General features: G+C 39.9%; 1 protein-coding gene across 2 annotated transcripts in view; it reads left to right on the top strand.

The window, feature by feature from the left end:
- Nucleotides 1–2,327: 2,327 nt before the first annotated feature.
- The window catches only part of phf2 (PHD finger protein 2), a 40,886-nt gene continuing 23,532 nt past the window's right edge, over nucleotides 2,328–19,681 (top strand). The window contains exons 1-4 of one of the 2 annotated variants that reach the window (XM_086291196.1): nucleotides 2,328–2,868; nucleotides 17,181–17,266; nucleotides 17,398–17,512; nucleotides 18,496–18,656. In XM_086291196.1, the coding sequence (XP_086147322.1) occupies nucleotides 2,771–2,868; nucleotides 17,181–17,266; nucleotides 17,398–17,512; nucleotides 18,496–18,656 (460 nt within the window). In that variant the 5' untranslated portion in view covers nucleotides 2,328–2,770. The remainder of the gene's footprint in view (nucleotides 2,869–17,180; nucleotides 17,267–17,397; nucleotides 17,513–18,495; nucleotides 18,657–19,681) is intronic. The other variant, XM_086291195.1, reaches the window with a different exon arrangement.

Consider the following 19,681-nt stretch of genomic DNA (forward strand, 5'->3'; position numbering starts at 1 on the left):
ATAACACTGTGGTGGGCTGCTAAGTTTACACAAATTTTTATTTTTTTATATCCAAGTGACAGTCAAAAGAAAGATTCTGCACCTACACCCATTGCCTGTCTTCCGCGAGGCTAAGCAGATACACTGCAAAAGCTAGCAAGCTACTGGCACAAGAATAGCAGTGCAATATCACACTTTTTACTCCCCCACCTCCCAACATCATAGGAGGGAAGAGAGCTGGGTACCCCAGGGAGAATGGATGATGCCCAGGATGAAGCTGCCTATTGTACTTTACCTTATTATCTATCATACATAAACTGTCCAGGAGTGGATGATCATATTAAGCATGTCCAAAGTGTCAGATAATAAATTCAGTGTATTTACCATGTGATCCAAAAATGCCCATAATATTAGAGACTGAACAGAGAGCGAGCACCTGGCAACTGTGGGGAGGAAGAACTCCCTTTTAACAGGAAGAAACCTCTGTCAGAACTACACCTGGGGAGGTGCAGCCGTATGCTGTAACTACTTGTTGGGTGAAAGAGAAGAGACCACAAACTGTGGTCCTCTCCCACACAGCTCTGTGTCAAACAAAGTTGTCATCCAGTCTTTAAGTGATGACCTGATGAACCCTGTTTCCAGGTCCAAACTACTCTGCATGTATTAAGGCTGTTGTGTTTTTAACATGTGTTAATACTTTATATCTTCTTCTATTTAATCTGAACAAGCCCCTAAAAAAAGTCAGTGATCACTGTCGGCCTCTCTCGGTTTCTATCATCACTATTCATCTGCAGCATGTTTTAAAGCTCAGTTTTTAAAACCTCACGATGTAACTACAGCCCAGCACATGCAGCAGTACATTAATAACTAACCTCGTATTGTGGATGGATTATCTCAGTTGTTCTCCTGACTGAAGTTTGGCCCGTTTACAGCTTCCTGCCATGCGATTGCATTTGTCCCTAACCATCGGGAACCCTCACGTTAACAGCTGTAAGAAAAAGGACGTTTTCTTTGGACTCTATGGAAAAACCTTAGTACACATCCCGTGATTTAATAGCTCGTAGAAGCACTTTAGCAAAAACTTGAAGTAATTATTTTCTGTATGCCATTATCAGTCTCTCACATCGTTCTTGAGAAATTTTGCCCCACTCTTCATTACAACCTTGCTTCATTTCATTGACGTTTGATGGCATTCATTTATATACCGCTCTCTTAGGGTGCCATCACAGCATTTCAGTTCTTGACTTTGGGTGACTGCAACACCTTGATTCTTTTGTTTTCCAGCCATTCTGTTGCAGATTTGTGCTTGACATCACTGTATTGTTGCATGACTCAGCTTCAACCGAGCTTTAGGTGTTGGACAGATGGCTTCATATTTGATGCTCAAGCACCTTGGTAAACAGAGGAGTTTATGGTCAGCTCAATGTCTTCAAGGTACCCAGTTCCTGTGGCTGCACAACAAGCTCAAATCATCACCCCTCCCCACCACTGTGCTTTACAGATGGTATGCAGTATTTATGCTGATATGCTGTGTTGGGTTTTTGGGCAAACTTCTTCGCCTTGGTCTTGTCGATCCAAAGGACATTATTTCAGTAATCTTTTGGTTTCTTCAGATGCAACTTTGCAAACCAAAGCCATGTTGCCATGTTTTCTTTAGAGACAAAAGGCTTTCAGACAAGCCATAGTTGTTTGGTCTTTTTCTAAATGTAACATGTTTAACATGCTATCTGTAGCGTTTGCAGTTTCCCTGAAGATTACATGGTTTGATTGGGGGTGAATTTCTTCTCCTTTCATAGAGGTGAGGCTGCATAGAGAAAACTTTTTTTCACACCACTGTAAAATGGCTTGTTTAATACATAAAAAGGTGCAGACTGAGATTTGGTGTCATGGACAAAACCTCATGCTGGTTTATAATCAGTCAGCCAGGAAGGGCAGTGGACTTGTGAAGAATGCAACATGTGTCTGACAGGGAATCATCTGTTCTTGCAAGCTTATAGTTCAACTACCTTATTACAAAGTGACATTTGATTTCGATTCTGTTTTGCTGAGATGATGTTGAAATATTTTTATGATTGTATTATTATTATTATTATTATTATTATTAAATTCCAAATACATGAAATGTAGTAATAATAATAACAACAACAATAATAATAATAACAACTGTATTTATAGAGAGGATATCATGATGTACGGAAATAGTGTGTAATTTCGTAATAACAGATTATGTAATAATTAAACAATCATATCTTTCCTAATGGCGGCTAAGAACGCGGCATTTAAATTGTATTCATCGATTAACAATAAACTGTCTGGGAATAGAAAGCGTTTATTTCTCGGCATTTGAGCGTTCCACCACAGGGGAAAAAAATCCGCAAGTCCATTTTAGATCGATCTTTACGCTCATTCATCGGATCTAAAGCTGCTCCCTGACGTAACTTACATTTGTTTATTTATTTACCTCGCAGCGACATCGAGACTACATTTTCTTGTGGCTCCTAATATGAGCGCTTCGGTGCCGCGCTGTCACCAGGGGGCATGCACATAGTAATAATAACAATAATAATGCATTTGAGGAAAGCCTGCTACGACGAGCCTCCATCGTTTCTAGCTCCCCGCACAAACGCCAGCCCGGCCGCGGCGTGATGGAGCTGTGCGCTTAGGTTCATGTGTCCGGCGGGACTGCCCCTGGCTTTTTTTCTGGGGAAGATCATATTGGATCATATTGTTTGCAGGACGTTGTTCCTCCTGCAGCCCCCCCAGTCTATCCCGACGTAGTTGTGAATTGAACATGGCGACTGTACCAGTATATTGCATCTGCAGATTACCTTACGACGTGACCCAGTTTATGATCGAGTGCGATGCTTGCAAGGACTGGTTCCACGGCAGGTAAGTCTCGATTGTTCGCCGTACTGTATTTTGGGGCGGTTTGCATTTGTGGGAAACAAACAAAAATGGCGAGGTCTCGGTTGCGTTTGACAGCTTTGTGGCTCTCAGTCGCCCGTCTACATCTGAAGAGAGGCCGCTTGGAGAAGAAGAAGAAGGCGGAGTTATATATAGCCGACCGGGGTTGTGACATTTTTTCGCGAATAACACAAAACAGATTTCCCTTATTGGAATAAATACGGTGGTTAATGGGAGGATTTCGGTGTGAGCTTCGGCTATTAATTGCACTTAACGGCTCTTTAACATCCCCGCATAGCCCCAGCCTGCCTTCCCGTTGTAAGGAGCGGACGACAGCGGGGGAAGCCTCCGCAAACTCGCCGCTCATTTTTGTGACAAATGCTCGTCCTTCCAGACACGTTAAGGGCAACATTTCGTGCCTATTGCCGGGAAATATTGTCACATTCGAGTCGCTCTTCCAGTTTTCACCGGCCGTGTTAACCGAGCGCGGTGGAAAATCACGACTCGAGTCCGAGCTTCCCGAACTCAGCCCCGCAGCCTTCCTGCCAGGCGGCAGCTATGGCTGACAATAGCCCGTGCTGGATGTCCTAAGCTTCAGCAGCGGAGGGGAAATAATTATTAGTATTGGTTTGACTGGTTTGTCACTAGTGTAGACTACGACTGTTAGCTCATACGTCTCCCCGAGTATAGTGCGAAACGTATCGCCCGCCGCTGCTCATCACTTTCCCTGCTGTACACACACTGTAATGGTCTCAACCAAATCCCAGTTATCATCCTTTCGTTTTTGCCTGCTGTCGTTATATCTGTTCTTACACGAGTCTGTGTCTGGACTGGCCTTTGCTTTGGGGTGTTTAGAGCTGTTCGGCTGCTCACTGCCTGTCTTTTTGTTAACCCGTCATTTGTTAATCGCGTTTCTTTCGGTGAACAAGCCCTTCAGAGCATTGAACAGTATTTACGCGCCTGAACGTTAACCCTTTAATGTTCCTCCGCCGGCCGGCTGCCCGCTGTCTGTATCACACTGTCTAAATCATTCGAGAATTAAGGCATGGCAATAGTCCAAGACCTAGAAGCCAAACCACCAGCAAAATACATGTTGTTTCTCCCCCCGAACATCGTATTTCTGCTTGTGTTATTACCTGCATCACACATTTTCACTTACCTGTCACATTCTGTAAGTTTGTGATCCTGATAAAAAATAGAGCAACTGCATTTTTCAAACCATAAGTATATTTAAAGTGGATTTGCACACACCGTACATTGGCGCTCCAATTATTCAGGCCCCTGAGGTGGACCATCATGAGGAATAAATCAGGTTACTAACATCAGGTTCCCTTAAAAAAAATTTAACAAATGTTGGCCCGAGTAATGAATTTCTTCTCAAATTAATATTAGACCACTGATAAATACTTGCATTTTAAAATAATAATATGTTCAGCTGTTAGGAGCGGATGTGTTAAGTTCACATGTATCATCAATATAATTATGATTCACAGTCTTAGCATGAGTCCACACATGATGATGTGATGTAACAGAAACGTGAACAAAATCTAATCATTATCATCTAAGTGATCACTGAATCCTCTGGGACTTATACACATGGTGATCCATACATGTATGGGTATCACATATACATTGGCTGTTAGAGTCAGAAACAATCGTTCTACAAAGAGCTGCAGCAGCCTAGCTTTGCCATGTCTGACAACACTCTACTTTCCTACAACCTTTATGCATTCGTTTTTATATCCTGTAGTCATTTTGGTTTGGGCCACAGTTGAGTCACTGCAGTGTTCAGGACAGCGCTTTGGAGATGCTGCTTGCAGTCATGGCACCCAGCTGTTGTTGATCAGGAAACAGTTCAAACGCTAACTGCTCCTAAAACCACACTGTCTGGTTTTCACTGTACATTTCTGTTTTATCTTCATGTTAAATGAACAAAACCAAGTGAGTTAGCCTCGGACTTGTTGCATTTTTAAAATGGCAACTTCTTTTAAAAATAAAAATCAACCTTATAATCAAAGTGTCTTTATTGAGGAAGGCTGCTTTAGTCTGTTTTAGTTCATTATTAATACTCGTGGGAGCTCAGTTTACCACCTGGCTTCAGTCTCACTGCACTTATCAACCTTTGATACAAAAAGCAAGCAGCTGTTTTCAGCAAATAACCTACAATAAACCCACAATTAGTGATAAAGCTAGCTGGTGATGGCTTATCCAAAAAGCAGTAGTTGGAATATTTTTCTCAGGAGGTGGTGATCAGTTGTTAGATAAAAGGAAAAAAAAGTAAAAATAAGGATTTAGAACACGTTGTTACAGTGAAAATAACTGGTTCAGACCTCAGCTAGGTCCTTTCTGCTTAGTTTGTATGTTTGCACTCTGCCCATCCATGGATCTTCTTACCCGTGGATGTGAGCTGGACGGGTGTTCACGTAGAATAAAATAATACCAAAATTCTGAAAATGCAACATGCCCACCAGCACAGAAAAAACAACACATTGAACAGCAAAAACTATTAGCTGAAGATCGCAACTAGTGCAGCTGCCACAACAACTCTTACAGCCCTGATTTATTGATAAGAATGGCTGTAAGAGTTATATCAGGAGGTAGTTTGTGTTGTTATCATGAAATACATTTTACCACTTTGTCTGAGACACTTGTCATTGCTGTTGTAAAATCAGTTATGATCCAAAGGCTAAAATGTTTGCAGTGGTTAACATTATATATGCTGAAGCTAACATGACGTAACTAATGTTATGTCTTATAGGATTGTCAGTAGGCTGCCTGTCAGTCATCCTAACATCTCAGTCTATGTTCTGTCAACTGAGTATAATGTTTAAACAAATGGTCTACCAACACCATGTCAGTGGCTTAAATCACATTTTAATAAATAATTATGGCTGAAATCATCTAATTCTCTTCGTACTGGCGCTGACTACAAAATGTTTAATGTTGTGACATTCTGAGTCAGCAAGACTGAAAAATGCTATACAAGGCCATTCCTTTCCAAGACAACTGATATGTTGCTTAACTACAACATTTATGTATTTAAAGTCCGTCAAATTGTAACAAAAGCTGTCTTAACCAAATATATCTGGATAATTCTTTATTAAAATACAACATGTTAATATGTATTTCAAGAGAATAGTGTTTGAACATGGCTGTGATGTGACTTGTTATCAGGTATTGGTAAATAATGTTTAAACTAATACTGTAATACATATTATATATTACCTTATTACAATTTTGAGCAATTGTTCTTCCCACTTGATGTTTGCAGTTATTTTGGCGCTGCATGAATTCACTTTATGCTTGTGGTAATTAGTAACAAAAACGTTCTTTACGTTGAATTTGTGCGTTGACCAGCAGCCACGGTGAGTTAATGCATGTGAATGAGTGAAACACTGGCATTAACCATGCTCTGCATTTTCATGGTGTAGTGAAGTTGTAAATGCGCAGAGGGAAAGTAAACAGAGGACAGCCGTCTTAACTGGCGCTATTCTATTCTACTTTAACGAACGGCTGTCAAACTGGAATAAAACCAAGCAACTGAAACCAGGTGTAACCACATTCTTCACAAAGATGTGTGGACACCAGCACTGAAGAAGCCAAGGCTAGGACTGCTAGCACTGCTGGGGTTAGCTAGCAGACAAAACTAATCTGACACTGTGTGCGTTTGCAAAGTTACACACAGCGCGAAGTGTTACATAACTGAGCGACATTTAAAACATGAATTGTTTAACAGGGAAGATAATTAGTGGTTTCATATAGCCACTAAAATGCACACAGTGTATTTGTTTGGACAATGTTGAACTTTGTCTATTTAAAGTGTGTTTAAACAAGTAGCAAAGCAATCAGCAGGAACATCCGTGACACATGTGTGTTTTTGGCCTACCAGAATTACTCCATGAGTGTATCGACAGCTCATCCAGAAGGTCAGTTACCTCAGTTAGTGTCAGTGGAGTGAAAAGACAAAAGTTCAGGTTTTAGATGTTTGGCATAAAACTAACACAGCATTTCATAAAAGAACATGGGGCGATCGTGGCTCAAAGAGTTGGCAGCTCGTCTTGTAACCGGAAGGTTCGGACAGTCTCGGTCGTTGTGTCTTTGGGCGAGACACTTCACCTGCCGCCTACTGGTGATGGCCAGGGGGGCCCATGGCACTATATGGCAGCCTCGCTTCTGTCAGTCTGCCCCAGGGCAGCTGTGGCTACAACTGTAGCTGCCTCCACCAGTATGTGAGAGTGAAGGAATAGTGGAATTGCAAAGCGCATTGCAATTCCACTATAGTGCTTTTTGAGGGCCCCAAAAAGCGCTATAAATGCAATCCATTATTATGATTATTATTAACATCATGCGAACATCCTATCAGTTCATAGTGGTGGTAGTGTGATGGTCTGAAGCTGCTTCGCTGCTTCAGGATCTGGACAACTTGCCGTAATTAATAGATCCATGTGTTCTGCTCTTTACCAGAAAATCTAGAAGGAGAATGTCATCAGCTCAAGCACAACTGGGTTGTGCAGCAGGACAAAGATCCAAAATACACAGTGGCTTAGTAAAAGTCCAACTTAAGTCCTGTCGACATGCTTTGCCATGACCTTAAATAGGTCCTTTATGCTTGAAAACCCTCCAATGTGGCTGAATTAAACAAATTCTACAAAGAAAAGTGAGGCAAAGCGTTGTGAAAGACTCATTGCCAGTCAATGCAAATGCTTGATTAGAGTTCTCGCTATCAATGGTGATTAGATATATGTAAGGCATTTACTTTATCACACAGGACCTGGTAGATTTGGATATCATTTTTCCTTTAAAATGCATTTTGTATTTACTTGTGTTATCGTTGTGCGCATGTTTAAATTAGTATGACAATCTTAACAAATATGGAAAGAAATCAGGAAATCATGAAAATCAGGAAATCATGTGTTTGTGTTTACAGTGGGGGAAACAGCTTTGCAAGTTTGGTCACTTACAAACAGTCTCAAATTTTATAGTAATGTCATTTTAATGGAAAGAGACAGACTAGCAACCAAACATCCAGAACAAACATGTCACGAAGTTATAAATCGATTTTCATGCAATTGAGTGAAATAAGTATTTGATCCCACAGGATTGGGTGTATGCCACATGGGGACACAGATTACAATCAATCAATCAATTACAGATACTCCTGATCTCAGCTGATGTGTATAAAGCACACCTGTCCACAGAATCAATTTCTTCCATTCCAACCTCTCCACCACCAGCTCAAGACCAAAGAGCTATCAAAGGACATCAGGGACAAGATGTAGACCTGCACGAGCCTGGAAGCACGACGCTTGGTGAGAAGGTGACAACTGCTGGTGCGATTATTTGACAGTGGAAGAAATATGAAATGACCCTCAGTCTGGAGTGCCATACAAGATCTTGCCTCATGAGGATGGACTGAAGTCTCTCGGTGCATGCAAGGCTCCCCTCACTCAAGAAGGCCCATGTACACACCTGTGAACCTGTGCCAGTGAACATTTCAATGATTCAGTGCTATGAATGAAGTGGTTAGATGAAACTAACTCAGCCCATCAGCTTTGGAAGAAGAGAAAAGCAGAGTATGATGTAAAGAACACTATACCTACTGTCAAGCGCTTTGGGGCTGTTTTTCTGCTTAGGGTACAGGATGACTTCACCGCATTAAGAAGTCAGTGGACGAGTCAATGTAGTATTCAGTCCTGGACGTGCACCTCCTTCCCTCTGCACTGAAGACGGGTCGTAGATGGGTACTACCAAGGCAATAAAGGAGTGGCTAAAGAAGAAGCACATTAAGGTCACAGAGTGGCGTAGCTAGTCTGCAGACCTCAATCCTATAGACAGTCTATGGAGGGAGTTGAAGCTTTGAGTTGCCAAGCAGCAGCCAAGCAACCTAAAGGATTTCGAGAGTCTAACGCAGGAGGAGAGCAGCGAAATCCTTCCACAGACGTGTAGAAGCCTGATGACCAACTACAAGACGTTCTTACTGTTGTTCTTGCCAACAATGTTTTTTTCACCAATTACTCAAATACCTTTTTCACTTAATGACATACAAATCATTTTATAACTTTTATGTAATGTGTTTTTTATGGATTTTTAAGCGGATATTTTGTCTCTCTCCATTCAAATAAAGCCACAATAAAAAGTAGACTGTTCATTTCTTTGTAAGTGAGCAAATTCACAAATTCAGCAGGACATCAAATAATTATTTCCCCACTTTTTAAAAAACATTTTCTGATTAGATCTTTATTGTCATTGAACACCGAGCATTGAAATGAGTTAGGAGCTTCAGCAGTCTTCAGCATAAAGTAACATTATAAATTAAAGAAAGAATGTATGGCAACTTGATAATTTAGCAATTATCTGGCAGCTTTTTGAAATCTGATGAATTAATAGCAATTACTTATTAGCCAACATGATTGTTTATACATGTACTTATCGTATTTAATCATTGCTCCCTGCCCTGGCACACACTGACTACACAGCCCTCCAATGCCCTTGAAAACCATCTCTTTCACTTTTTTTAAATGATTGAAACTTTTTAATCCTTTTTTTTGGGGGGGGGGGGCATTTTGCCTTTATTGGGTGGGAACAATGGAGATAGACAGGAAAGCGGAGAGAGATAGTTGGGAAGACGCAGCGCTGGGTCAGACTCTGGTCATGTGGTAGCAGCCTGCTGACCCAGTAAGCTAAACTGGTGTCCAAATTAGGGCTGAACGATTATGGAAAATAATCTAATTGCGATTTTTTGCCCCAATATTGCAATTGCGATGTGATATGCGATTATTTTTTAAGGTCTTTGTCTTCTGTATTATTAAACAAAGACAAGCAATACATCATATAGTATGGCCAATACTATATTACATTAATTTTAAACTGTTCTTTCCTGGAAGACAGACCTCTGTTATGATGACATGAGGTGATGCATGAATTGATGACTGACATTGTTATTTAACTTCTTCAATCACAACAGTATATTTGAACATACACAATAGTTTATTTTTAGCTTACAAACATCTGAGCATAAAGTGCTGACAAGGAACCCTGGTGTAAACATTAAAATGAAAGTCAGTACAATGTGCAGATTGCAGAAATATACATAAACAAAATCAGTGGCTTTACCACACTCAGTTTTTCGACATCTGTGAACTACTAGACAGTCATTAAATTAAAAAATAATATTAAATAAATAAAACTAATAAATAAAAAATACACACATCTTACTGATCTCTGCAGTCAGTAACATTACACATAAAGTGCAAACATAATAGCAATTGTATAAACACACACACAAACACGCCTTTAAAATTTAAAGGCGTGAAATTGGACGGTCTAGTTCTGATTAGCGTCACCGCTGTCTCGGTGGAGTTTAATAAACTCGGCCGTCTGCTTCTTGCTATCTAAAATATAACCAGACACTGGCGTAAATTCTCGACTGTCTCATACTTCTGTTTAATCAGTTTTCTGTTTGACGTTTAGTCAGCTGTGTGAAAACCAAGGAGGAACCCACCCGGGGGATTAATAAAGTTTTATTTTATCTAATCTAATAACTTTAATCTCAGCCAAACCGATTTACTCACGAACAAACAAAACACTGAAAAAAGCCCAACAATAACATTTTTATGTTGTCTAAGTGACTTATATATTACGTTTAACCCGAGCAGCGAAACTCCGCGGTGATCTGAAAATGATGTGCCGGGAGTTGTGCCGTTATCGCAAATGCGATATATCGTTCAGCCCTAGTCCAAATGGTTGCAATTTTCCTCAGAGCAAACAAGTCTCAACACTAAAAGCAGGTTTTGATGACTTTGAGCTTTGTTTAACTTATTGAAAACATGCCCTGCAGCAAATCTGCACTTTGTTGGACGATGTTCAGTGTGACGTATTATATGGAACAAGATACAAAACCTTTTTTTGCTTATTAGATAGATGTTATCCTCACAGCGCCAGACACTTTACCTAATAAAAATATATGTTTATATATTTTGATGTACTGTAAGAAAACAGATTCTGCGAGCTGGTGATGGAGACTTGATTTCAAGAACATGCCACCTGTAAACGTTTGCTTTATGATATAACGTCTTCTTTCACAGAATGGCTTCATCAGTGCGTCCTGGCGTTGACTGTGTTAAAGCTTTAACTAAAACCATGGTTTTGGTGTGGTCATTGCTTAGAACCACAGTTGCATTATGTGTCATTCCCACACTAGCCACAGGGGAAGGCCCCCTTTGACCACACTGGGTCCTGGGGAGTTGCTGTACAATAGGTTTATATGAACTTCTTACTGCTGGATTGACTGTGGTAAAATAAATGCACTATTAAAGCTAAACAGAGAGTTCAAACAGGACTAAAGCTCACCGGCTTTACATAGCTGGATGTATGGGGACTTGCATAGTACAGAAACAGTTGTCAGCAAGTCTTGCACATAACACAAGCCGAATTCAACACATCCTGCAACTGCTTCACAATAAAAGCCAGAGGAAATTTGCTGAGCATGCAGGTGGCAGAACATTTAAAGCTGTGCTCTGTGTGGGGAGGGAGACAGAACAAAAGACATGCTGTGGAAGAGAGCCAACGATGAATGATTAAATAATTAATTAATATTTAAATGCAGAGAGGTGTATAAACACATAGTGAGAAAGGTGACTGGAGAAGAAACACTCAATGGAATCCCCAACAGCCTAGACCAATTCCCGCATAATAAGGGAGGATTCACAGTCACCTGATCCAGCCCTAACTATATCCGCTAGCAAAAAGGAAAGTTTTAAGCCTGATCTTAAAAGTAAAGAGACAGTGTCTGTCTCCTGAATCCAAATTGGAATCTGGAAGAGTGCTCTGACAGCTGCAAGCTATGCCTATAATTCTACCGTTAAATATAGTAGGAATCACAAGTAAAGCTGCAGTCTGAGAGCAGACTGCAGCTCTAATAGGGTGATATGGATATTAAGATAAGACGGGGCCTTCCTATTCAAGACCTTGTATGTGAGGAGCAGGATTTTGAATTCAATTCTGGATTTAACAGGAAGCCAATGAAGGGAAGCCAAAACAGGAGAAATCTGCTCTCTCCTTCTAGTCCCTGTCAGGACTCTTGCTGCAGCATTTTGGATTAATTGAAGGCTTTTCAGTGAGTTTTTAGGACTTTTGATAATAATGAATTACAGTAGTTAAAGTTGGGAGTCATCTGCATAGCAGTAGAAATGTATGCTCTGCCTTCTAATAATAGTGTCTAAGGGAATTGTGTATAATGTAAACAGAATTGGTCCTAGCACTGAACCCTGTGGAACTCCATAACTAACAAATTGGAGTCTATTAGATTGCAGCGCAGTACCTGTAATACCTACAGCGTGCTCTAATCGCTCGATACTGTCGAAATGGTCGACAGTATCGAACACAGCACTGAGGTCTAGCAGGACAAGCACAGAGATGAGTCCACTGTCAGAGGCCATAAGAAGATCATTTGTAACCTTCACTAAAGCTGTTTCTGTGCTGTGATGAGCTCTGAAACCTGACTGAAACTCTCCAAATAAGCCTCTGCAGATGATCTGTTAGCTGTTTGACAACTACTCTTTCAAGGATGTTTGATATGAAAGGAAGGTTGGAGATTGGCCTATAATTAGCTAAGACTGCTGGGTCTAGAGCTACATTCTGTATTACACATAAAGTAAGATGTCCAAAAGTTTATTGGTATTAGAAGATATATAAGACTAAGACAACAGAGAGGAAGCATTTTGTATTCAGAAAATGAATATCACTGGCTTTTTAAATATGTTCAGCTTGATTTCTTAAGGTTACTCTGCAACTCAGAAGAGCAAAGTGTGTAGAATGGGGATGTCAAACTAGTCTTGAACCACATACACCCTGCTTTGGTCTCATGTGGGCTGTATAAAACCCAGTAATGTTTCTGTTATTTAATTGTTTAAAACTTAATTACTTTCATCTTTTATGAATGGCCATGTGTCAGGTCCTTATCAGTAGGAAACATCCAAAATTTATGCCATTCATGCTCACGTTTTCCAATTCCAGTGTGCTGGATTGGAATCTGTGCCAGGACACCCCTCTTCAAGAGTGTAGTTCATTGTAAAGTAGCTCGCTTTTGTTTGTTATACTAAAAAAAAGTCATGACAAAATAATCATAAACGAATGTATTATTTTGTATTTCTTTATCTAACCGTCTTTTTCTTCTTACTAACCATTTAAATGCTTACACATTTCACTTGTCTGGGACTTTGATAACAAGTGGCTGTAGCTCAAGAGGTAGAGCACGTTGCTTCCTAGTTGGAACATTGGTGGTTTGATCCTTGACTGCATGCCAAATATCCTTGGGCAAAATACTAACCCCAAGTGAATGTGCATGAATATCAGTTTGAAAGCATAGAAAAAAGTTCTATTGTGAAAGGGTGACTGAGGCATATTGTATTGAGTGCTCAGGTAGAGTAGAAAAGCACTTTATAAGAAGCAGCTCATATAGTATTTTACTGAACCCTATGCTCATTTCCAGTTTGCTTATTGTAGGTTTTAAGGTTGGGCAATTGGACAAATATATCGACTATCGTTGATGGGCTGCCCTGTCGTTGATAGTTTTTACAAGGGCCATTTATTTATTTATTTGTCCGTGAGTAATTTTTTTGATAATGTTGGTTGAAGCCAACAGAAGCAGTCAACAGAAATAAATAATAGCGCTGTTTTAACGGCACCCTCCTCGGAGTGCACTCAAATGCAGCAGTGATTCATTTACTCAAACTCATAACAGAAAAAAGAACAGCAGTAGCCTATGTTCAGAAAAAAAGCCTTTTATTTAAATAAAAACGTATCTGTCACTCGAAACACACTCGACCAAACAACAAATTAGCTAAAAATCTAAATGTCTCTTCCAGCAAACATTAAAAAAAAAATCTCCAACGTAAACATAAGTCTTTTGTGCGATTTGGCGCATCTCAAATAAATAAATAAATAATCCAAAAAGTAGCTACATTATTACTGAAACAAACAAGAAAAGAAGGTAAAATATTCCCTCCAAACAAAATGCATGAATTCTTTGACAGGAAATCAAGCATGTTTACTTTCTCAGGTTTTAGCAGTGTGCACAGGTGGTTAACAACATTACCAGCGGTGTTGAAGACGCGTTCTGAAAGTGTGCTTGTTGCTGGTACACGCAGATATTTTGGTGCCATGTGTGACATCAATGGGAAACGTTTTTCATTTTCCACCAAACCAGTTGATTGTCTTCTCCATCTATGACCATCTCGCTGAGATAACAGTCCATTTCTCCTCCAGTGTGCAATTTGGTAATTAGTTTGTCCATGTTTGGACTTCTGTGTTCTAAACGCACAAAGTCCATGCATGATTACATTGCTCTGCCCATCGAAAAGTCTGCGCGTGCGCGACTATATGACCTATCGTCGGCTATTGGACTGACGATTGTTGGCTGCAAAATTTTACATATTGCCCAACCTTAGTAGGTTTGTACTAAAATAGCTTTGCATTAATCACACTACACAGTAGGGGTTGATGGTGTCATCAAGCTGCGCCTGTTTTTGCGCCTGTTTTGGCCGAAAGCATTGCAGCGGCTGCAAACAATATCATCTCCAAATAATGCCGGGCGACAGTAAAAGCAAAGAGACGAAACACGTTTTGGAATATGAGAAAAGCCAAAAACTGCACTTCCTCCACTTCCCTACCTTTGATTCATTAATGTTGAATTCTCTGGCAGCTGCTCTATTCCCATGTTGTTGCAGTATATTAATGACTAACCTCGTATTGTGGATGGATTATCTCAGTTGTTCTCCTGACTGAAGTTTGGTCCGTTTACAGCTTCCTGCCATGCGATTGCATTTGTCTCTAACCATCAGGAACCCTCACGTTAACTTTTATCGAGTGGAAAAAAGTTAGCGTTCATCCTCCAGCTTCACTGTGTTTATGTTATGCTAACATAGCTGTGTTGCTAGCAATCACGTAGCACAACATTATATAGCAGCTAGCCCAACTTCAGTAACCCTAAAAAAGTCACTGCTGTTTATTTTTCTGTCTTCTTTTATGTTGGAAGTGGTAGCAGAGCTGTACGTTTAATCTTTTCAGAAATCTCTCAGTCAGAACATGGTATGTCATGTTTAGGTGGAAACTAGCGAGCTAACTTCCTGCTAACTTCTAACTCTGTTAAATTTAATAAATTCTGTTTTCATGGATGCCTGGATGTTAAACTTAATTGTTAAACCTGGTAAAGCAGCAACGCTGATGATTTTATTAAAGATGAAAGAATGTAGACAGTTTTTAACTCTCAGTGATGCAGCAGTGTTCGTTAGACTTTGGGACCTGAAGTGGATGGCGTTTTGGACCCAGATTACTCTGCGAGACTGCGATAGCTGTCATGCTCTGACAATCCATCAATCGGTGCAGCTTCGTAGCTTAGCAAAGTCGTACTAAAACAGTTTTAGATAGATTTTTGAGCGCCATGTACCACATAGAGTCGGTTTGAGGTCAGTAAGCACAACCAGAATTCATAAATAAGGCGCACTGTCGATTTTTGAGAAAATTAAAGAATTGTAAGTGCGCCTTATAGTGCGGAAAATATGGTATATAGAAGAAAAGAATATATCACGATATATATCGTTACCGCACATGCTTCAAATTATACCTCAATATGGATTTTAGGCCATATCGCCCAGCCCTACTACACAGGAATCCTTGTTGTCTTATATTCTATATTAAGTATACACTTGACCACAGTGAGATACATACTGTGCACTGAATTGTGTGAACCTGTGGTAAAATGAAGAATGATATTGTAAGCATCAATGCTGTGCCTCACACAGGAGGGTAAAAGGTCAAAGTCAGTTTCAGAACTGCTCAAATACAGCACTCACAAAGAGATGAAAGAACTTTGGTGTAGCTCAGACCTGACCCAGGTTTAAAAATACATCCTGCTCTGTTACAATCACTTTGTAAACTGAGGCAGCAACAGGTAACATGAGTGTGAATTCAGTCTGTCACTGTGAGACGTGTCGATAATTTCCTTTGTTACTGAAAATTGTGCACTTTTCACATTTAGTATGGATTTAAAGCCACTGATGTGAAAATGTCATGAAGAGCCATGTGTCCCTCTGTCCAAACACACCCACCCACTCTTCTGTGTGACTTCAGTGGATGTGAGAGGGCCTGGTAGTAAAGCTGTGGAGCTCCCACAAAGAGTCAAAAGAATACATTGTGTAGAAACTCCCAGTTCACCGAGTTTGAGAACAGCGGCTCCAAACGGGAGGAATTTGGACTTGCAGGAGTTAGAGAGAGAAGGGAAGAGCTGCGCATCACTGTCATCATAACAAACCACACTAATGCTGTCTTGAAATATCTTTCAGTTTTGGTGATTTTTCCTTTGCTGCATTTGAGCTGCAAAACTCTTGTTTTTTTCTTCACTTCAAAAGTGCAACTTTTGCAACAGCAACAGTCATTTTCTCACGACTAGCAGTTTGCCCTTGTGCTAATTCAACCAACATTTCCTTTTACTACAGTCGTGCTACAAACCACAGAGCTACAATATAGACTGCGTCTGCATCTGTGTAGATGGATATTTATAGGCTACTGATACATGTTCCTGTCCTGAGGTCTTGATGGCCCTCTGCTGTCTGTCAGCGTAGACCATGCATCACTTCAAAGGACCATGCTGATGTTCTTTGGTTGGTGACCACGCTGGAGTGTAGATTTTTCTTTCCTCCTCTGTCACTACAAATTCTATTGTAGACGTATACAAAATCGATTTATATGCATATGCTGTTAAAGAGCCAGAAGAAAAGTTTTGAATATTTTTCAGTAATTTAGTAATCAGGTTTTTTCAAAAGGCAGCTTCAAATTTTTTACTTTTAACTGTTTTTTCACTTTTAGTCTTTTTACTGAAAAAGACGCCACCATGAGATGTCATGACCTCACATAGACCTAAGTATGTAATAGATAAATAATCAGGAATTCTGGCATTTTTTAATGTTAACATCTCATGAAATAGCAAAAAATTTCCTTTTTAATTTACTATTTATTTTATCCCGTCTTCTCTTTTTTTACAGTTGAAAACGCTGAAAGCTAAATTTGCTGCACAAGCAGTTTTTTATAATGTGGAAGAACAGACCAGTTGTTGAAATTGTACTTCATTTTTGGAATTAGGATGATTTAATCCTAATTCTTAAAATTTACATTTCCAAGATGAATAATCTACCCAAACTTTTTCCTCACAGCCATTGGCCACAGCCAATCACACTTTTACTTTAGTTCATGTGCAGAAGGCTGTTCCTCGCCATTAAAAAGTATTTCCTCTCTCATTTCAGCTGCGTCGATGTTGATGAAGACGATGCTCCAGACATCGATATTTATCACTGTCCAAACTGCGAGAAGACCCACGGCAAATCCACATGTGAGGAGTTGCACTGATTCAAATGATTGAAATTCGCTGTGGTGTGATCATTCCACATCTTCTCATTTGCTGGAACAATTTAGATTTGATTGCTGTCAAGTTCTGACTGATTCTTTCTGTTTGCTCTCTAGTGAAAAAGAAAAAGAACTGGAGCAAACATGACACAGGCCAAAGCACCGATATCAAAGCTGTTCAGAACGGCAGTCAGGTCTTCATCAAGGAGCTCCGCAGCAGAACGTTTCCGAGGTAAAAACACAGAACAACTCCTTACATGAGAACAATCGCATTACAGTTCCTTTTTTCATGTTCTTCCTCTACAGTAAGAAAACTTTAGGCCTCTGTGAGTTCTTTTTTTGTATCTTTTAAATTTATTTTGGGTTACACTTTGTTAAACAGACAAAATGAAAAGTCAGTCTTGACAGTTCCATAAGGAGGGTTAGAAGTGAAACTGTGAAACCAGCTGGTCGACGTTAAGAGATGAAAAAGAAAATGAAAACTTAAAACCAGATGAGTCTGGTGCTGTCGGAGGTTTCTTCCTGTTAAAAGGGAGTTTTTCCTTCCCACTGTCGCCAAAGTGCTGCTCATAGGGGGTCATATGATTGTTGGGTTTTTCTCTGTACGTATTGTTGTAGGGTCTACCTTACAATATAAAGTGCCTTGAGGTGACTGTTGTTGTGATTTAGCACTGCATAAATAAAACTGAATTGAATTGATTGCTTGACTGTATCTGGCCACACCCCTACTGACCCAGGCATTCATACTATAAAACATCACACATGGGATTTTGCAATGTGAAAAGTGTAAACAAATCAGTGTGTGTCATGTTTATTTTAACCACAGCTTCATAAGACCATCACCTGGTACAGTTTATTGTAAAGAACAAATTGACTTTCTTGCTTTAATGTGTTTGAGACCATCAGATGTGTTGTGCTCAGGTGGTGTTGTAAATATGTGGCTCGACTTAAATAATATGAGATAAAATGGTGAACGTAAAGCTTTCTTTATAATTGAAGTGATCATATTTATGACTCAAACTGATGAAGGAATATTGCGTGTATTGTTCCGGGTTTGAATAACTCCACTAGGGGGCACTGCCTGGTAACATTTCAAAGACCTGCTTTCAGATAGTGTCACATGCTGCTCACATAGAGCTCAGATGTGATTCTGTTTCTTCAGCTTAGAGCACATTAAGGATGTTCTCTCCTCATCTGGCTGTGTGTGCTTATTAGTGCTGATGACATAGTGGTGAAGCTCAGTGGCAGTCAGCTGACCATGGATTACCTGGAGGAGAACGGCTTCAATGAACCAATCCTGGTTCAGAAGAAAGATGGTTTGGGCATGTCCATGCCCGCCCCCACCTTCTACATCAGTGATGTGGAGAACTATGTTGGTAAGAACATCTGTCACCAAACCATACACACTGAAAAAAAGGGATTGGCCAGCTCTTGGATTTATGTAAGCATCTTGCGTGTATTTAACACAATTGCCTCATGGTTTAAAGTTAAGTGTAACTATATAGTGTAGAAACTACATAATATGCAGAGCGGGAAGATTAAATTGTTCATATCATGTTCGAGTGAAGTAAGTCAATAATATAGCAATGTTAAATCTTGCGACACTGCAAGGGATTTCAGTCTTGCACGCTTTGGATCGTGGTTTGAGGAAGGCATCCATCTCAGTCAAGTCGAACAGCTGCCTCTACTTTTTTTGGTAAACCGAAAGAAGTAAATTGGGTGGTTGTTACATTAAAAAAAGTCTACCTTGTAATTTGAACACAAAATTTTCATGTTTCTATCTTGAACGTAATTAAATCATGTAGGATCTGTACGAAATTCAACAACTTAATTTGTTCTTGTTGAGATGACCTGATACAATCTAGTAAGAGTGGTTAGTTGCTGGACTCATGAACATTAACAAGATCACATGAGATTTCAAACTGCAGGAAAATCACTAGAACGTCTTGATGCATTCTCAGTTATCCAGGAAAGTAAATCTCCAAAAGTTGATTCTGTTCATCTGGACGTAGCATTCTGTGGGATGAGTGACGAAATGTTTCTCCCACAAAACGCTACGTCCAGATGAACAGAATCAACTTTTGGAGAAAATCACTAGAGTTACAAGAGGCAGACAACTACACACACACACACAGAACGTGTATGCTATTGCTTTTTATTGTGTTTTAACATGTCAAGGACAAAAACGTACAGAAAATTCTGCATCAAGCCTTGAAATCATAGCTTTCCTACTTATGTCCAGCCTGGATTGGTGACATGGTGGTTAGCGCTGTTGCCTCACAGTAATAAGGTCCTGGGTTCAAATCCACAATATGGCTAGTTTGCACTGATTTCTCTCTGGGTATTCTGGTGTCCTCCCACAGTTAAAAGTCATGCAGTTACAAGAGTTAGCTTAGGTTGA

This window comes from Aulonocara sp. 'chitande type north' Nkhata Bay, linkage group LG5 (assembly GCF_057382095.1).
Source record: "Aulonocara sp. 'chitande type north' Nkhata Bay isolate Kocher_YH1m ecotype deep benthic linkage group LG5, A_spYH_male_GT1.1, whole genome shotgun sequence".
Classification (NCBI taxonomy): Eukaryota; Metazoa; Chordata; class Actinopteri; order Cichliformes; family Cichlidae; genus Aulonocara; species Aulonocara sp. 'chitande type north' Nkhata Bay.